At 35.8% G+C, this 21,392-nt stretch overlaps 1 protein-coding gene across 2 annotated transcripts in view; it reads right to left on the bottom strand.

Annotated features, from left to right (window-relative positions):
• Window positions 1–21,392, bottom strand: part of kiaa1549lb (KIAA1549-like b) — a 112,914-nt gene that overhangs the window by 20,073 nt on the left and 71,449 nt on the right. For both annotated transcript variants that reach the window (XM_030130817.1, XM_030130816.1), the window contains 8 exons: window positions 20,604–20,663; window positions 14,807–14,958; window positions 14,224–14,395; window positions 13,095–13,258; window positions 12,849–12,884; window positions 11,119–11,309; window positions 5,850–5,980; window positions 4,802–4,926 (listed from right to left, as the gene is read on the bottom strand). In XM_030130817.1, the coding sequence (XP_029986677.1) occupies window positions 4,802–4,926; window positions 5,850–5,980; window positions 11,119–11,309; window positions 12,849–12,884; window positions 13,095–13,258; window positions 14,224–14,395; window positions 14,807–14,958; window positions 20,604–20,663 (1,031 nt within the window). The remainder of the gene's footprint in view (window positions 1–4,801; window positions 4,927–5,849; window positions 5,981–11,118; window positions 11,310–12,848; window positions 12,885–13,094; window positions 13,259–14,223; window positions 14,396–14,806; window positions 14,959–20,603; window positions 20,664–21,392) is intronic.

Genomic DNA, 21,392 nt, shown 5'->3' with positions numbered 1-21,392 from the left:
ACAGGGTGGGGAAGCAAAATTTACAATATTTTGAGGCAGGGATTGAAAGACAGTGTATGACCAAATAGTTTATTGAAAGTCATGAGAATTTATTTGCCACAAGAAAATTTACATAATAGAAAATGTTTTTATTCTATGTGTCCTCCTTCTTTCTCAATAACTGCCTTCACACGCTTCCTGAAACTTGCGCAAGTGTTCCTCAAATATTCGGGTGACAACTTCTCCCATTCTTCTTTAATAGTATCTTCCAGACTTTCTCGTAATAGTTTTGCTCACAGTCATTCTCTTCTTTACATTATAAACAGTCTTTATGGACACTCCAACTATTTTTGAAATCTCCTTTGGTGTGACGAGTGCATTCAGCAAATCACACACTCTTTGACGTTTGCTTTCCTGATTACTCATATGGGCAAAAGTGTCTGAAAAGGTATGGATAATAGTGTTAGGTATGATTATGACATCAATATATGTTTGGTTTCAAAACAATTGACGTAGTGCCTGCTGAGAAAAAACAACTAAATGTTCATTGTACATTTTGCTTCCCCACCCTGTAGATCTCTCTTGAGCATAAACCCCCAGAATCATAAGCCCTCCCCATAGTTTTCACACAATTTATCAGTAAATACATGTTTCTGTGCGTCAAAAATTAAACACATGGTGTCCAGTTGAGCGGACATTTTTGCAACTTCATGAAAAATAGGTTCACAAGAATTTTTTTTTCATTATTGTTTTTTATGTATTCTTTTAAAATATTTCTTTGATTATTTTAATTTTATTTATTTATTTTTATTTATTTTTCAGAAGAAAAATTTCAATCGCATTGTTTTTTTCAAGCCTAAAGAGGAATAAAAACATTCAGGAAAAAGTTTTGATTAAGGTTCTCATAATTCATGCATGAAAGGGTTAAGTATTAGTAAAACACCCGAAAAGACATTGGCGAATGGGCAAGTGGTTATGCAGCGCAAAATAAAGAAAACTTGATTCCAGTGCCCCCCCTCCGATCACCACCAAAATTTAATCATTTGTTCCTTGTGCCAGTATCAACATTTCCTGAAAATTTCATCTAAATCCTTCCATAACTTTTTAAGTTATCTTGCTAACAGACAAACAAACAAACAAACAAACAAACAAACAGACAAACCCCGATGAAAACATAACCTCCACTGTTTCTTGGCAGAGGTAATGATTTTGCATTCTTTATGTTGTTGTGTTGTCCACACAACATAAATGCAGACAGTATGGTAGCAGCTTTTCGATACGATGCACTTTGTTCATAGAATGACTTACAGAAGGACCTAAAACTGTCAGAACATGTTACTTTGGGGGCATTTAAGACTATTTTAAAGCACTGACAAAACAATATGCTTGATCAATGTGAGTGTGTCTAAATTTGGACTGAAATCACGGTTGAACTTGTGCTTTATTCATCTTGAGTTTCCTTTCATTATACAGTTCTGTGCAAAACACTTACGCCACCTTTAGCTTTGTTGTTTTTGCAGGGTTGAAATGCACATAGATATTTATTTCTCATTCTGTTTTCTTCACATACAACAAGAAAAAACAAAAAAATATGCACATAGCCTTAAAAGACACTCAAAAAATTAACTAAATGGTTTCTGTTAAAGTCACTATTTATTGTGAATAACTACTTTTCAGCCATGTTAAGTCCACAAACTGTTTCCTTTTTTGTTTTGTTTTTTTGTGTGTGTATATTTATGTACAATGCAACTACCTAACCCTGCTGTTTCTTCTTCTCCTTCTTGTATTTTTTTATGAAAACATAATAAAACTCATTTGAAGTATAAAAGTAACACTTTTCTTCCATGCTGTAAGTCTCCAAAGACTTGCATTTTATTTTCTTTCTCTTCTTGAAAAAGTCAAGCACAGATAACCTGTAGCTCTGTTCTTAGATCCTTAGAAATTCTCAATCCTTCCTTTCTGTCACGGTTCCTTACTTTAAGTTTCCCAGAGCAATCAGATTCCACAGGTGTGTTTAATCTCCTCCACCAATGTGCTTGAAAGTGTAATCAGCCAGAACACCTGTTCTTGAAGCAGCCATTTTGAAACATCATGAGTGTGGTCTTGCTCATTCTGGTGTGTGTGTGTGTGTGTGTGTGTGTGTGTGTGTGTGTGTGTGTGTGTGTGTGTGTGTGTGTGTGTGTGTGTGTGTGTGTGTGTGTGTGTGTGTAACCGTTACATGAGGGCATGGCTTGATCTACCCCAATCAGTATTAAATTCAACATTAATTTTAAAAACACTCTGATTTGACAACTTTTATTTGTCAGAGGTAACACAGGCGATGTTATTTTATAGCTATGTGGTATTAATACAACACCAACACTCTCTATTTAACACTGGCCCTGAAATTTTAACACTCCCATATTTGCTGTAGTGCTACTTTTGTGGCAGTCCCTAAATGATTTTTTCCTCTCCATTTAACCTTTTGTTAAGTAATTTATCACAATTTATTGTTATGTTATTCTCTGTATTTTGCAATTTTTCAATGAAAATCAGGTATTTTCTTATATTTAATTTTACTGATCATGTAGATGTTCATAAAAGCTCAGAGTAAATTCAAAGATTTTTAGATGGAATCAGACAAAAATGAGGAAATTTGACTTTTTCAACAAAATTCATCACTAACTGAACATAAACCAAGTGCCTCCATCCACTGTCATTGATCCAACTCCATGGGTTTTACTGGTGAATCAATGTTGTAGAAGATGATGGTGTTTCCACGTTCACTACGGAGCCTCTGAACGTCCAAATGGGTCATATCTGATGACCATGAAAAGATAGCAAACTGTATTTTACACCAATTATTTACATGTATTGACAGGATTAGTGGGTCAGCAGGTATTAAACAGTTTAGATCTGTAGATGATTTTAGTTGCCAGTAGTTGTTTGGGTCTTTATGGGTTAAAGAACAAAGACCAGACAGCCAGATGTTTCTAATCAGCACAGCAAAAGGCTTCTTTATATTTTCAAACACTTTATCATGGATATTCAGGCTGTTCTAAGTCATGAAGCTAATGCATATACAGGGTTATTCAAAAATAGTAAACCGATTTCATTACGCAATATTTTAACAAGGAAAAGCAATAGAAAACTCCAGCAAAGTCACAAGTATTCTACTCATAATCAGCTTTTATTTCCTGTCTTACAAGTGTTCATTGTGGCCAGTACCTGCAGCACAGGCAACATCAATGTGATAGAGAATTCCTCCTAGACGCGTAACAGCATATTAGGGATGTAATGATATAAAAATTTCATATCACGGTTATCGTGACCAGAATTATCAGTTATTATTATTATCGTGGTATTGTAGAAGCTGTGCTCAAAATGTTCAAAAAGTACTTAAATACACACATTGAAATACTAAATAAATAACCAAGTTCTATTTAAAATAAATAAATAAATAATAATAATAATTGCCACAATCTACTTTCTGTTGGCAGAAACATTTTAATATGAACCCTTAATGGTCTGAGCCTGTTTTAGCTGTTTTTCAGTACTTTTAATTTTTCCTTTATATACTATATAAACAAATGTTCACTATACTCATGTTTGGTATCTTTTTTCTATCTCATCTGCCTATTATTTTTTTCACTTTAACCTACTATATCAACATTAACCCTTTCATACATGAATTATGAGAACTTTAATCAAGATTTTTTTTTCCGGAGTGTATTCCTAGTGTGTTCCTCTTTAGGCATGAAAAAAAAAAAGTAATAATAATAATGCGATTGATTTTTTTATGAACCTTTTTTTCATGGAGTTACAAAAATGTTCACTAAGCTGGACACCATGCGTTTAATTTTAGAAGCAAAGAAACATGTATTTACAGATATACTATGTGAAAACTATGAAATAAAAACATTTTAATGCTGCTAATCTGATGTTTTCTCACATTTTAACATACCTGCATGCCGATAATATGCAAAAAAAAAAAAAAAAAAAAAACAAGCAACTTTTGTTTAAAAAAACAAACAAGACAAAACGTTTATTTCAGTCTAGTAACAATTAGCAATTTTTTACACTCAAACATGTTATTGCATATCAGGTTTATCTAGAACAGCAAAGTTACAGTAATGGTATGAACTTCAGTGTATGGGATGGTGAACAAAACAACAAATCCGTAAATAAACAAGAAAACACCTTTGATCAGCTGTCCACTGTAGTGACCACTATGCATGAAAGGGTTAAAGGCCAGAAAACACAAAAAAATATAAAATCCGATTTGAAAAATGTATATAATTTATTGCATAAATAACACAAAGATGCTTAATGAACCTTTTTAAAGACTCTAAAAGTGAATATTGGTTCCAAATATTAGGTATATAAAATCAAAATTGTAATAAATTAAAACTATACTTAAATATTTGACATAAAAGCATAACTTTACATAGGTTTTTTTTCCCCCTAAAAGTGCTGTAATCAAGCGCAGTTATCATGATAATTAAAATTTAAACCGTAATCCTAACCGTTTGCAATTTTACCACGGTTTATCGTTATACCGGTAATCATTACATCCTTACAGCATATTACGATCCACTGAGTTGATCGCTGTTGTTATTCAATGTTTAAGGTCATCGAGGCAGCCGTTCAAAACTTAGAAAACTATTCTTTCAAATGGTCATTGACTCATTCCATGATGATGCTTGACAACTGAAGCAATGCGTCATGCAACAAGTTCATTCATTTTGAATAACCCTGTATACTTAATTGCATAAGCACATGTGCAATTAGGTGTTTTTGTTCATTCTCGTGTGTGTGTATATGTTTCCTGCATGTGCATCACCTCTCCGTTGACGATAGCTGAGTCTTGGCTGCGATCAGAAGATGCGGGGTGTGAGTAGTTGGGCTGAGCCACCATTGGCTTTATGGAAATGAGCTGCAGGGAGCCAGAGGAGGTGTCATATGGATCTGAAGAACAGAGAGGGAGTTCACTCACAAAGAGACTACAAATACCTCTAATCTTCATGTTGTCAGTAAAAGGGGAACAACCTGTCACGCTCCCTCTTTGTCTCCCTGTCTGCACCCCCCCTCCCCACCCCCACCCCCATCATCCCCGCTCTCATCACCTTGTGGCTGACACAGTGAGATTATGTCAAACATCACTCGTCTGTGTCAGCAAATGAAGAGGTGGACAGAGATAATAGATCACAGAGATAGCTTTGGCATCCAAGTTTGTGGCAATGCATCTGTGTGATAGATGAAAGAAACTGAGTTTGCACTTTAATTCCATATCCAACATCAAGCAAACTGGATTCAATTCTAGTTCCCCTTAACTCAGCTGATGAATTATTCAAACGCACCCATTAAGAAAATCATAATTTAGCAAGCATAATCCAATTTACAAGCACTGTACTGAGATCAGATTCATTTAAATGACACTGACCACATGCGGAACATTAGGCTTTAGTGGACCAAAATAGAACACTAAGTTCAAGGTCTTGGAGCTTCCGCTGAAACCACTGAGTGTTGTTAGAGGAGCGTGAGAACTTCGCATGGCTTTTCTGCATTTTTGGAATCATTGAATGTGTGCAAGTATACGGTATGTGTCGCATCATCTACTAATCTGACATACTGTATCATGCCAGCAGAGTGTGTGTCTCATGCATATTCACTGAGTCCATCTCTGCTTACTGCTGAGTGGCTACCTTTCTGGCTATAAAAAATACTGCAGTGGTAGTGCATATCTCTTTTGGTACCTGTGTACTTGGGAAACAGGTACTGAAGATGTGTTTCACCCAGGAGGAATGGGAAAAGATTTTTGACATTTGTGACACACCTGACCTTGTGTGCAGAATAAATTATTTGTAATTGCATCAGTGTGTGACTCTCACCGTCCCTCTTGCGCGACTCCTCCTTTGTCAGTTTCTGCTGTGCTGTGACTTTCGGTGCTGTCAGGCCCCTGCCGGAATTCAGCTTCTCTGATTCGTTGCTGATGACGGAACCGTCCTCGCTCGGCAACTTGCTGCAAGTAACCATAGCAACAGGAAAGGCGGTGAGCTCTCGGAAAGCTGGGCTCGCAGCCAGGTTATGTCATTCCTCCCTTTAACAACATCACCTTCCTCTCTTACTCTCTGGAGCCTGAATCCGGTAAACGTAATGTATTATTACTGTAGTTTGGACTTAAATAAAGTACTATTCCTGCATTATTAAAAGTCAGTATCTGTTCTATTACCTACTTTCAAAGGATATCTGCCAAAAAAAAAAGACTTTCAAGGCTTTTTATTCAGGCTTTATCCGCTGAAATCATTCATCTCATTCATAAACATCTTATTTAAATGGGTTATATTTGTATTTCTACAGCTGTGTTTCCAAACCAGTGTGTGTGTGTGTTCATGTCCAGACTGAAATAAGACAGTTTTTTTTTTTGTTTTGTTTTTATTTTCATTTAATTGGACAAATAATTCCTTTATCCCGTTCTTGTTTCACTTGCTTCGAAAACAGGGCTATAGTTGGTATTAGAGCTGATCGAGTCCCAGCTCAGAGGACCACGAGGCTGACAGTGACATCAAAGCACCATGGTCTATCCCTTAATTGTCTGGTAAAAATGATAACAGAGAAGAAAGACAGTGGAACAGTGGCTGCCCTCCCTGCTCTCATTGAGGCAGCGCTGCAGAGTGTTCATGCAACAGTCACACACCCAATAAAGACATGTAATGTGTAACATCTAATTGAGGTGTACACAACCCTTTTCAATTAGTTATTATGCAAAGCGCCATGGAAAATTGAGGAGACTGTGTGTTTGATCCTGTGTTTAGTGAATTTGTGTTAATACAGTCGATACGCGGTGACACATTGACTGTGACATGAAAGAAAAGATGAATATTAAACATATGCACCTCATGAATTAACAAGCATCCTCGTCTTTAATATATGACTAAAATATAAGTCAAAATTATTCCTGAATTTTAACAGTATTATTAATAAATTCTAAACTGAAAGTTAAGAACTGTGTAATGTGTAACTGGAGCAACAACCCTGTTTTTCCTGTTGTTGTTTTGCAGTTGGTGAGGCATTTAAGGACACGTGTAATTTCAGACCGACTGCACACAGAGTGATAGACGGGTCTCATCTTCGCTGCTTAATGATAATAGGAGGAAAGGTTTCTCTACCAGATTGACACATTTATCACTGCTTCTTATTTCCCACAGAGCACTCACACCGGTCCCTGTTTCACTATCAACTCCTGCACATTTGCATATTCTTCAGCAATTTCCATGAATAACTGAAACACAGTGGAAGGTTACTTCCTAAGTTTAATATGTATCTACAGGTGTTCCGTCTAACTTTAAAATAGAAAAAATGTTTTAACTGTACGCAAATTTCTCCAAAGACTTTCTCCAAATAGTATTTTTAAGACACTTTAAAACTGCAGGATTTAAAAATAGGGGAAAAAGCATCAGTAGTGTAAAACAGGCCCCTCCCCTCTGCAGCTCTCTCTTATTGGTCAAAATCAAGGCATTAAATGTAGATAAATGAAATGACACTGCTTTATGCAGCTTTGGAAAAGTGAAGCCAAAATATTACTGAGCCTGATAACCTGATAATCTGATAACTAGGAGTAATCCGACAATTGCTGTAATCAGATGCGATGTGTTTACATCACAGGTGTCAAACATGCGGCCCGGGGGCCAAAACTGGCCCGCCAAAGGTTCCAATCTGGCCCGCAAGATAAATTTACAAAGTTCAAAATGCAAAAATTACCCTGAAAATATTAACAGTCAAGGGCATCAAACTCAAAAATAACAGCATAATAACCTAGAAATAATGACTCCAAATGTTCTTCTTGGTTTGATGTGACAAAAATAATATGATATTATGCCTCTAAATAATGGCAACACCATTTTTTTCTCTTTGGTTTATTGCAAAGAACATTCAATTCTGATATCCTTTAATAATAAAACATCAATAACCTGAACAAATACAAACAACCTGGAATGTCTAAAGAAAAATAAGTGCAATTTTAACAATGTTCTGCCTGTTTTGTGCTTTGGTAGATTGGATCTGTAATGCACATGTATAAATCATAAGTTGAGGCATAATATTGATAAAATTGTACTTATTTTTCTTAAGAAATTTCAGTTTTTTCCAGTTATTCACATCTTTTTTGTTTTGGATATAAATAGTGTCATCATTTAATGTTATTTTTTGCCCTAAAAAATTTGAAGTTGTCATTATTTATAGGCTATTATGCTATTATTTGACTGGTCCGGCCCACTGGGGATCAAATTGGGCTGAATATGGCCCCTGAAAGAACATGAGTTTGACACCCCTGGTTTACATGCACTTCAGAAATGCAATAATCGAAAAACCCCGGTTTACATGTGTCAGTCCATTATTTGATTTTTTTTTGGAGTACGTACGTACATTATGACGTAACACGTACACTTTCTGTCATTTTCAAAACATTTGGTCTTGTCTTGTCACCCGTGGCAACGCCTACGGTGTCAGCATTAGCTGTCCTAATGTGGGAGCTAATAAGACTAGAAAATAGGTCACATGTTGCTGCTATCCTTCGTGTCATTGATGTTTACCTTTTTCCTTAGGCTCATGTTGTGGCTGCGTAACTTCTGTTTATATAGATTATTTTTTTACATGTGCAGATGTAAAAAAAACCGAAAGAAATCAGATGAACCTGTGTATATGCGTGAAGACATCAGAGTATTGGGAAGAAATCTAGGTGTGTTAATCTGATTTTTCATAATCAGATAACTGGCATTATCTGATAAAGCCTATCAGATTATCCTGTTTACATGATCACTGGAATAATCTGATAACTCCAGAAATCTGATAATGATGGGAGTATTGGTGTGCATGTAAACGAGCTCACTGTTATGGAAGCTTCCATGTTACTTCTTTATCAATAGTGTAGAGCAGTGGAGTTGTATCTGACAGAACCTGAGCAGTGACTGGTAGTTGTCAGTCATAAATTTAATTTCCTACCTTTCTAGATATACCTGCAGAAATCTTGCATCACTGCATAGATTTTGAACAGCCAGTGAAAAGGGTCAAGACCAGTTTAATTACAATACACTGAAAAGAATGTAATTTTTGCCCCATTGTTGTTCTTTGTATCTGATACTGCTTATACACTGTTGTCCATAAACTTGAAATAATTTAGTTTTCAGACACATTCCTCCTTTTATTCCTATTTATACGCATCAGTATCACCTTTGACCGAGTAGAATGATTACATTTTATGTATCAAGAATAAACCACATTGTCGCAATCATTTCATGAGAAGAGGCAAAAATATTTTATTCCAACTATATGGGTTATGGTTTATATAGCTACAGATATTCCAGCTGCATATTACACGAGTTATGCCACATATGCTAGATGTGCAAGTCGATCATGTGTCTGTGTGTCCTGTGCCATATCAGCATTTTATCTATATCTCTGTTTGCTAACACATATCAATTAAACATAATGCGAGTTTTTGCTGTATTTCTGCTGTTGTCTCAAAACTAACTTGGGTGTAATAATACACTATTATCTGGTAGCATTCACCAGTTAAATTCATCCACATTCTGTATATTTTGTCACTGATAGGACACCAATACCAAATATGTTCCCTATTTTTAAACTAATGCTACTACAACTGTGACCAAAGACGATACATTTCATTTGGTGACTCTATGCCTTTGTATAACAGAGGTGTAGTGATCAGTTTTACTATCAATCTAGGATAGAATTCCAAAACCGGTGATGTTTAATAATTATTGCACCCTGCAGTTTTAACCCATAAGGACCCAGTGTGACATTTGTGGCGGTTCCCAAATGATTTTTTCTCTATATTTAACCATCCTTAAGTGGTTTATCACCATTTATTGTAAAATTATTTTCTGTATTTTGTGTTTTTTCAGTGAAAATCAGGTAATTTCCAACATTTAACTTACTGATCATGTAGATGTTCATAAAAGCTCAGAGTCAAGTTGAGGATTATCATATAAAAAATACAGAAAACTGAAGAAAAAGGGACTTTTTCAGCAAAATCTATCATTAACGGAACATAAACTAAGTGTGTCCATCCACTGTTATTGATCCAACTCGATGGGTTTTACTGATGAATCAGCGTTGTAGAAAATCACGGTGTTTCCACAATATGAAGCCTCTGAACATCCACTGATGACCATGAAAAGATGTCAAACTGCATTTTACACCAATTATTTACATATATTGATAGGATTAGTGGAAGTTTTTAAACAGTTTAGATCGGTAGATGGTTTTGGTCGAGTTGCTGTTTGGGTCTTTATGGGTTAAATATTTAACAGTCATCGGTTTGGTTAAATGTACTGTCAGTGCATGTTTCTTTAATGATACTTGTAATAAAAATGAATACTTTTGAGAACAATCTTGTTGCATCCCAGTATTATAAAATTCCATATACATAGTTTACAATAACTTAATAATCAGCTCTTACAAATACACCTTGGTAAAAAAGATATGAAAAACAAGGAGTCTCAAACGTCATCACTGCAGCACCTTCGGCCCAGAGATTTCCTGTTGTGTCACATAGATTTATTTTATTTATCTCATTTTCCGGCATCATCTTGAAAATTGACGTTTTGCCCTTCTAAATTAAATAATTTAACAGGACTGAACATGGTAATTAATTTCCCAAACAGCATTACTGGCCTTCAGTTGAGGAAGATGTTTAATTTCCCCTTCCTGCACAGAGAAGTCAGTTACAGACTGCCTATCACTCAGCATCAGGGTGGTGTGAGGACGGAGAATGAGGCGCGAGGGACCTTTAGGTTTTATTGTCCTGTCACTTTTTCTCAAAGAGGAGGCACAGTACTCAGATAACAAACAAATGTACCACTCTGGTTGTTGCCCTTCTTTCAGTTAGCGGGAAAATTGTATTTCCAAAGAAAATGTCATGCTGTAGCACTTGTAATGCACTTTAATTAATACAGCTCATACAAATGAAAAATGAGTAATGCTTTATATAATAGGGCTAAACCTACAGGGTACAAGCTAAATTTGCCTCTTTGCATTTTGCCCTTTAAAATATGATAATTTTAAGTACTTCTAGACTATTAAAAAGTTTCTGATAGTAGAACCCATGTCATCAAAAACTTGCAGAGCAGGTAATAGTACCTTTTATGTTTGTCAGAGGTGAGGGTCTTCTTATTTGCAGTTCCATCTTGCTGCAAGGCTTTTTCCAGTGACAGCGGCGTGTCCCTAATTTGTAGCGACATCACTAAGGTATCCTGACTGACAGGCAGGGTCTCCTCATCTCCTCCTTGTTGGCCAAGGTGTTGCTTGGCGTAGTCAAAACCCTGGACCGGCTGATGGACAGAGTGAGCCAACATAAAGAAAGTAACAAGGCACAAGGGTAAGTATGACTGATTTCCTTTCACATACAGGAAATCACAATAAACATTAACATGCTGGGAGACACAAAGACTTATAATTTAGAAAATAACATCAACAAACATCTCATTTCAACTCAAAATGCATCTTTTCAAGAGATGTCCAGAGGATTTAAGCAACAGAACTGGGATTACTGCCCAGCTGTGCCTTGAAATAGATAAGCACAGATTTAACTGAGGCCCTTTTTATCTTCCTCCAAATTCTTGTCAAATAAATGACTCTCAGTGGGTAGTAACAAGAAGAGATCTGCAGACTTTGACGGAAATATAGTGATAAATGCTATAAAAAAAAGTGTCTACTTACAGTGGATGCCCACATGTTTACAGATAAACAGGTAGTTGTTGGAAAATTACACACCAACGCATACACACTGAAATATTCAGTGCTATACTGTCACTACAGCGTCATAAATTGTCAGACACACTTCACTGCCCCGATGCAGCAAAGCCAGGATGCAAAATCAATAAGTGATCTTTTCCTGACTGAAAAACAGCCTTTCTTACTATGGCGCACACACACCAATGCAAAAAGACTCTTTTTCTAGATCTTTATATTTCACTAACTTAAACTGGTGGCCTGGGATAGGCTCCAGTGACCCCTGTGACCCTAATGAGGATAAGGCAGGTTCAGATGATGAATGAACGAATGAAAACTGTTGGCTGGTTCAGCACTGGAAGCTCAAGCGAGACCCTGTGATGGAAGTTTAATGATACAGAGAGTATTCAGATGAGGTCTTACCAGAGCCTCATTTCCATTTTTTTGAAGTCACTCCATCTTTAAACATACAAATTTCCATGGTTTTTGCTTTAGTTATTAGAAACTAATACCTAGGTTGTTAAGGTTATTCAGATGCAGCAACAACAGCAACATTGCATTTTAATATCTAATGGAATTATGTTTTTCAGTTTTTTTGTTTTTTTTTTATCTGACATTGATCCAGCCATTATGATTGAAAGGAAAAAATATTTCATTACCTTACTTTTTATGTGAAAGGCTCAGTGCTATACTTATTATAATTCATCTACACTGATGTAAACTATGTACAAAGAAACTGAAAAAAAAAAAGATAGAGGAATGCATTTGATTAGGACACTGTGACATCCATCGTGTAACAATAATGGAAACAGTTTTCAATCTTCTCTACACACAATGAATTAGTATCAATACACACAGACGCACACACTCATTCAGCTTATCCTCTTCTATTGAGTGTTAAATTTCCCATCTAGAGATCGCTATAAGAAGAATAGGCAAAAGCAGCCTTTCAGGAAGATTCCATTGTCCATGGTTTGTTACTGTTGTATGTTTAGTTTTCATTTGCACAGCAGGCTCTATTGAAATATAACACAGGTGATGTCTGCTCCAATCCCATTTAAATCCCACTGTTGGCACAGTTGAGCCCTGAAGATGAAAACATAGAACAGTAATGAGAAGAAAAAGAGAGAGGCGGATACCTGGTGATAGTAGCCCACATCTCTTCGATACGCCATCTGAAGACATAGGAAAGTGTTTTAAACACTGCATGTGGCATTCAAGTCTCAAAGATGGAAGTTTCAAATACACTATAGATAGATAGATAGATAGATAGATAGATAGATAGATAGATAGATAGATAGATAGATAGATAGATAGATAGATAGATAGATAGATAGATAGATAGATAGATAGATAGATAGATAGATAGATAGATAGATAGATACCTTTGCTCTGGGGTTGAGGTTGCCGATGGCATCAGCTTTAAAGTCATTTTTATTCTTCCGGCACAACACCGCTGTGATAATGATAATAATGAGTGTTACAACAGCGATGGGAGCCAGCACTGCAGCAATTATCCAAAGGTTATTAGGAGGGTTCTTGACCACAGCTGAAAGAAAAAAACATTTTTTTCATTAGCATCACTTCATTACAAGGCGCCCAGTATACTTAGGTCATTGACTGGTTAAATGGATGTATAATGCATAAGCTGCTTTTTACCACTAAAATATACAGAATGTTAAGATAAGATGAAACAAGATGAAATTTATTAATTCCACAACTGGGAAATTCACTGGTTAAGGTAGTAATAGGATAAAGTGAGAGAAAATGTGCATTCAAAAAACAAATAAACAGTACAAAAAATAATAATAGTAATAAAACTGTATAGGTCAGTGGTTCCCAACCTTTTTTGGTTCGTGACCCAATTTTAACATCACAAATTTCTGGTGACTCCAGACATTCTAAACTGAGACTTTTTTTTTTACTAAAATTCATTTGTTTTTGATCATGTAATAGTTTGCTATACTATGTTGCAAATAAACGTTAATTTTAGATGACATTTAGTCTAATTTAGTCTAATGTATATTATTATGGATGGAGGCAGAAAAGCCAGGTGTAGATTACTACACAAAGTGAGAATTTGGTTTTCATTGGTCAGGATATGTACAGTCAGTCCAGCTTGGATTTACAAGGCTGACAATTAATACTGAACAAACAATAACTCAAACTATAAATTATGAAAGAGCTGCAGGATCTTAAACTGACCACAATGAACATTTGAAAGATAACAGTACCACAGTGCTTCAGTTTCAGCTTCAGAGTTTGTCATGTCTTTTATGTATTGGGATTATCTCGCTCAACTCACCATATATTTTTTATTAGTAAGGTTTTTTGTTTTTTATCAATGACTAGAAATTTCAGGCGACCCCATTTGAATTCCAGGTGACCCACCCCTAAGGTTGAGAAACTCTGGCATAGGTTATATATATATTTATGTGTGAAGCTGCAGTATGTCAGACATGCTTTGGTCTGGGGTTCTCTTTTGCTATGTTTCTATCTTGTTTTTATGCTTACGTTCTGCCTGCAGCTGGACAAAGTATCCCAGTGTGAGAGCCATTGTCTGCGAATCCACCGTGTTCAGGACCTTGGCCGCAGATGTACCCGATAAAGGGAGGCCATTGTGTTGAACATAGTAAGTCATCTCTGCTGGATTCTTTAATCCTGACACCCTACGGATGCTCACCATCTGAGTGTAAAACAAATGAAGTCAACATATGTTTCACAGAATTACAGCACACTCCATATCAGTAGGTTAATTGAGAGAAGACACAAATCAGAGTAAAACCATGTATTTACAAGAAGAAAACACGATGTTCAGCATCATTCAACCTCTGACTTGTTTTGATGAGCAATTAGTAGATGATTAGCAGAGACGCTTCCTAATTACCAAAGGTTGACCATAGCTAATCATGCAGCTGTGTGCACAAGAACGTGAAATATTCAACTCCGCAAAAGTATAGATTTATGACTTCTGGCCAATATGCTGCTAGAATTAAACTGCATAACCCAGTGCCACATGGATTGTTTATTCTGTCAGGGAAAGTGAACACTCCCTGGGACTTGGCGTTCCCTGTGGGCATCTTTGCCAATGTCTTACCTGGACAGTGTAGCTGCCTACAGTAGTGGCTCGTCTGAATCGAGTGCCCTGCTGGCCTGCCAACACAAACAACTCAGCCAGCCGCTGCTCCATTAGACTGGCAAAGCTCTGGTACTGTCCCTCCAGGCTGGTGTTATCCACATCCTGGATCACTGCAAATGTAGACGGAAGAACAGCAAAAGGCAGATGGATGTTAAGAGGGAGAGAATAAATTGCTGGTAAGGGAACCGAGTTGATAAAGAGTAAAGAGACTGCGGTAGAATTAAAAACAAGAGCGTATACGTGAAAGAAATACTACAGTTCTTACATCTGCTATGTACCACAAGAGGGTTCAAACACATAGGTTATTATATTTCTCAGTAAATATTATCTGTTAGGTAGCTGGGATTGAAAGACTATCTATGTTTATTATTTATTCATGCATTAGATAAGGAGCAGGTAGACATAAATGTTTCTCTCTGCCCCTTTTTAGTCATAGAATTTTTTTATATACGGGTAGGGAAGCAAAATTTACAATATTTTGAGGCAGGGATTGAAAGACAGTGTATGACCAATTAGTTTATTGAAAGTCATGAGAATTTATTTGCCACAAGAAAATTTGCATAATAGAAAATGTTTTTATTCTATGTGTCCTCCTTCTTTCTCAATAACTGCCTTCACACGCTTCCTGAAACTTGCGCAAGTGTTCCTCAAATATTCGGGTGACAACTTCTCCCATTTTTCTTTAATAGTATCTTCCAGACTTTCTCGTAATAGTTTTGCTCATAGTCATTCTCTTCTTTCCATTATAAACAGTCTTTATAGACACTCCAACTATTTTTGAAATCTCTTTTGGTGTGACGAGTGCATTCAGCAAATCACACACTCTTTGACGTTTGCTTTCCTGATTACTCATATGGGCAAAAGTTTCTGAAAAGGTATGGATAATAGCGTTAGGTATGATTATGACATCAATACATGTTTGGTTTCAAAACAATTGACGTAGTGCCTGCTGAGAAAAAACAACTAAATGTTCATTGTAAATTTTGCTTCCCCACCCTGTATATACACTATATTTCTGACTCCAGATTTTATGATAAACAAAATAAACAAAAAAATAAATAAATAAACAAAACAAAAGACAGACCACAGTTCGAGCATCCAGGTTCAAACTCCAGATGAACAAAATACAGACAGGTTCAGGACAAATTATTATAGGATTATACAGGTTCAAGGATTTCTTTGATTAACACACACATTCCATTTTTCCCAATATTTTTTTTCCATTTATCAGTAGTAAGTCTTAATGAGAAGGTCAGTCTTTCCATGTCATAAATTTCATTCACAACAGTTGTCCAATCCAGAAGTGTTGGGGGATCTTCGCACAACCATTTTCAAGTCATAGAATCTTTTATTCATTTTCTTGATGGATCTGTGCATTACAATAGGAGGACCAATTAAAATGAATAAATGTCTTTTTTTTACTTTACTACCAAAAGCATGTACTGATCTAAACTGTTTAATACCTGCTGATCCACTAATCCTGTTAATACATGCAAACAATTGGTGTAAAATACAGTTTGTCACTTTTTCTTCAGTTTTCTCTGTTTTGGATATAATAACCCTCAACTTTAATCTGATTTTAAATGAGCACCTACATGAACAGTAAATTAAATATAGAACTAGAAAAGCACTCATTAGGAGCACAGACCTCCACCAAGGCAGATCAGTCCCCCACCTGAAGAATTCCTGAAAATGTCATCAACCCACCCCCCCACCCCCAAAATCACCACCAAAATGTAATCATTTGTTCCTTGTGCTAGTATCAACATTTCCTGAAAATTTCATCTAAATCCGTGCATAACTTTTTGAGTTATCTTGCTAACAGAGAAACAGACAAACAAACAAACAAACTCTGATGAAAACATAACCTCTGCTGTCCTTGGCAGAGGTAAAAATACCTGATGTACACTTAAAAAACACAAAATACAGAGGATAAAAAATGTAATAATTGGTGATAAATCACTTAATACAGGTTAAATAGAGAGAAAAAATAATTTGGGAACTATCACAAAAGTAGCACTGGGTCTTTAAGGGTTAATTATTTTTGTATCATCAGTACATTCTGTTCAACAACAGTTACTTTCCAAAGTCCTTTACCCTGACCTGCATGAAAAACAACTGTAGCCTAATTGCAAAACTAATCAGTACAAAGTTTATGTTCCAATGATTGCAGAAAAAAAAAAAAAACATTGGCCAAATAACATGTAATGTATTTGAGGAAATTGTGTTTATAAAATATAATAAGTAACGGTATAAATTATAGAAATTTAGTGGAGTAGAAAGTACAGATAATTGTCGCAAAATGTAATGAAGTATCATCAAAAGTATGCATTTTTATTTTTACTTAAGTACAGATACGTAAAAACGTACTTAAGTACAGTAACAAAGTACCAATACTTTGTTCCATTCCACCCCTGCTCAAAGCGGACCCATTAGACTGGAAACCACCACCGGAGACCCATCCCTCTGGCATACCCTTAGGCAACTAAGAAATAAATGCCCATCCTCTGTAAGGACAGCCAACAGAAATTATTATTTGGAACTGTTCAATCATTCTCATTCAAGACTAGGACAAATTCTGGCAGGCAGTAAATGAAATGGAAAAGCACTGTTTTTTAACCCACTGTATTCAATGTAATAACTGTTTTATCTAACAAAAGGGGATCTGCTTAGGTATTGACAAGCATTTTACTGCCACTGGTCATTTATTTAAAGACACATATACAGAACCCACACCTTTTAATAGTGCTTTCATTGACCCTGTTAACCACACACAGCAGTTTATTCTACAACCTACTAATCCTCATGATGTAGCTTCTACATTACAAACCATTTATCCCAGGAAATTCAACTGGAGCGTACAAACTGTTTAACATATTTAACCTCTCTGTGTCAACTGGTAGCCCTGCGATGAACTGGCAACACGTCCAGGGATTACCCAGCCTTCCCCTGTTGGTAGCTGGGATGTGCTCCAGCACCCCCGCAACCCTCCAGAGGATTAAACGGTTCGGAAAATGAGTGAATGAATGTCAACCTGTATAATTACATGGGAGTTTGTGCGTGACTCCTTTGTACAAGGAAGGAAACAACAGAGATCTAAACACAGACTGCCTCAATATATTGTTATTATCTGTACTGTGACATATTTACACTGTTGTTTTTATTAATTAACTTTTTTTTTTTACTCTTCCTTTCATTTTATTGTGATTTTATCTCATATTTTAGTAAGCATCTTTGAGTGTCCAAAAAAGTGCTATGTAAGTGTGATGTATAGATAGATAGATAGATAGATAGATAGATAGATAGATAGATAGATAGATAGATAGATAGATAGATAGATAGATAGATAGATAGATAGATAGATAGATAGATAGATAGATAGATAGATAGATAGATAGATAGATAGATAGATTGATTGATTGATTTACTTTATTACTTTATTACTTTATTAATCCCCTAGGGGAAATTCAAAATACAAAATGCGGTCACCGCTCCACAAACACAGCCATACCACATCAACACACAATAAATAAATAAATCCATAGTATAAGTAGCTGTGAATAACTTAGATTAAAAAGAGGTAGACTTAAAAGACAAGATGTGTTTTCTACCTGTTGCATAAAAACATAAAAGCATAAAAACATTAAATCAAAGAATCATTATTAGTATTATTATTACTGCATGCTGCATGAAGGAGAGTCAAAGACATGTCGCTGACAATAAAGTTCTGTTCTATTCTACTGTGATAATTGCTTCACTGAGTCAAAAAACACAAAATGTAAATGTGTGTAAAGATATCAGGAGTTAATCAAGAATAGGAGCAGAAGGCATGAAAAACAAAAGGGCAGAAAGGACTGTTGCAAAAACAGTAAAAAGTGCAATGTGCAGTGCAAAGATACAACAGCAGTATAACCTATAGAGACACCTTCACTAATGCATTTCAACTACACACAGTCTTCATCAGGACATATTACTAGACATGTGCTCATGATTAAAACCTTTTAAATCCAACTTCCATGTCTGGCAAAAATCCTCAAATCACTTGTCAACAAGCTGACATAGCTTATCATCCACATCTTATCCAGACTCTGTAACACTGGGTTTGGCTCAGCTGCCTGCAGATGCTTTCAGAATAATGATTTGTTTATCATTCTGTCCTTACGTTGTTTAATGGAAATCCATATGACACACATCATTATATCATATAAAGCAAAGTTGGTTAGTCTTTGTCATAGAGGTCTGTAAATCATCTATAATTTTTCATCTACAAATCTCACTGGTCTACAAGTAAAATGCCTGTAGAGTTGAAGTGGTGAAACTTTACTGACTTTGATACACTAATTAAGATAATTAAGTCAAAAATGCGGGTTAGCTGTAGTTTCCAAGGTATTATCTTGGGTCATAAAGTGAAATTCTGAGAATTAATGAGAGAATTGGTTTTATTCAAAATGAATGTTTGTGTCAGAGCTACTAGATCTACTTCAAAACCCTGTCTGCACATTAAAACACAATGACTTTACAGGTTCTTTCTAGTGGGAGATTTATAAATGTACTGTATAAATGTACAAAATGTATAAAGGCAATGTATATGTGTTATAACACTTTATCATATACATTGAAAACATCAGCTAACCAGTATGTCAGATTTCTAAGATAATTAATGCAAGCTAATTTCTAAAAAAAAAATAAAATAAAATAAAATTGGACACGAGCTTCCTTACACAACATCAATACTGAACTACAACTAAACTGACTGTCATAGTTCAAGGCCCATAGGTTTATGCTGAAATACAAAAGTCTGCTTTGAGTTGCACCAGACACATGACTCACACATTCAATACCTGAGGACATTTCAATCTCCTTTATGAGTATTTTTACTTGAACATTCTTAATTTTGCATGTTTTGTCAGTAAATGTATCTGTATCTTGACACCATTGCATATGATGGTTTGAATGAATGAAGTTTTTGCCTAATTCTCCTAGAAGACAAACCATGTTTTGAGGCTTTAAAGTATGTTTTGGAGTCTCTTTGGCCCTCAGTGGTCAAAATTAATGAAGCTTTAATTAAGTTCTATTTTTTTAGGAGTTGAAAGGCAATAACCCTGGTCATACATCTTGTTCAGTGTGAGTAAATCCCATTATCTTGATATGACCTTGAACTGACTCAGCCTTTCATTGCGGTAAGTGCAGGGTTAAGAGCTACCAAGTCGCATCTGAAAGGCCCATCCATTACATGGCTGTGTGAGTGCCCTTGAACGCTAAAATACATTCATGCATTTTGGTGCATTCATAAAGTCAACGGTCCAAGAACTCAACAAAAACAATCTGGAGTTCACATGCAGCTGCATCTGGAGAATGAGACACTTCTGATTACATGACATAAGCTTTAACAATCAAAACATTACAAATAAATGATTGAACGCTCTTTTTCAGGAGGCTCTTCTTTGTAAAACACACACTACAACACAGCCCTAGCACTAGTAGTGCTCGTGGTCTTATTACTGACTACTAAAGTGCTGACCACATACATCCTGTCCAGGTTCTTTTTGTTGAATAAAATGTCAATATAAGAAAGGAAACAACTTTTCAGATGTGCATCAGCAAAGTATTTGAAGCAGCGACAAAGGTCACTGGAAAGGAAGGGAACAAAGCAGGAGTTTTCTACATTATAATGGATGGATTCTGCAACTAAACAGTCCAGTTCCCTCAGAAGCATTTACATTCAGTAAAAGTTATGTAACAATGACATACCTACCTGTGATAACCCAGAAGTCTCTGGTACCAATGGAGGTGTTCAGATTGTGATACTCCATCGCTGCAATGACATAAAGAGACAATCAAACAAATCCTCTTCCCCAGTAGCATTATTTACAATTACATATCTATAGATCTAGATAAATATAAGAATATTTTTGTTAAATATTTAAAGGAGTCATATTTTGCTAAACCCACTTTTATTAGTCTTTGCTACTTTTATTTGTGTATTTGGACCCTAATAGTTCCAAAAGTCTTCAGGTGCTGCAAAGCTGTCTTTATATTCATTTTGGAAAAAAATCAAGTGGATTTCTACAACCTGTTTTAATTCCTGATTAATTTATTACGTTTATAACTAGTTACGTCATGACATTTGCACATGTAAGGTTAAGACTTCCGACGAACATTTCTCTGAGTACGACATAATTGTTTGTCAGCAGCAGCGGTTGTAGTCCATACTGAAAATATGTCCAGACTTCGAGCCGATTACCTAAAATGTTCAGTTGTTGGTTGAACGGGACAGAGCAGCACAGCCAACAACCTGGAGGGGGTGGGGCATGAAGTGGCTCATTTGCATTTAAAGGGCCAGCGCTCAAAACAACCTTTTTGATGTCATTACTCAGAAACAGGGTTAAGGATGGACCTGTAGAGTTTCATTAATGAAGAATTCAGACCCAAGCATAGCGTCTACAGTTTATGTAGGCCACAGGGAAATGTTTTAAAATGCATTATTCCATTAAAAAAAAAAAAAAAAGCAAAATATCACTCATTTAAATCCAACCACTTTAGA

The sequence above is a fragment of the Sphaeramia orbicularis genome, chromosome 3 (assembly GCF_902148855.1).
Source record: "Sphaeramia orbicularis chromosome 3, fSphaOr1.1, whole genome shotgun sequence".
Classification (NCBI taxonomy): Eukaryota; Metazoa; Chordata; class Actinopteri; order Kurtiformes; family Apogonidae; genus Sphaeramia; species Sphaeramia orbicularis.
The sequence above is the reverse complement of the archived record's forward strand: the minus strand, read 5'-3'. Positions and strand labels throughout refer to the sequence as shown.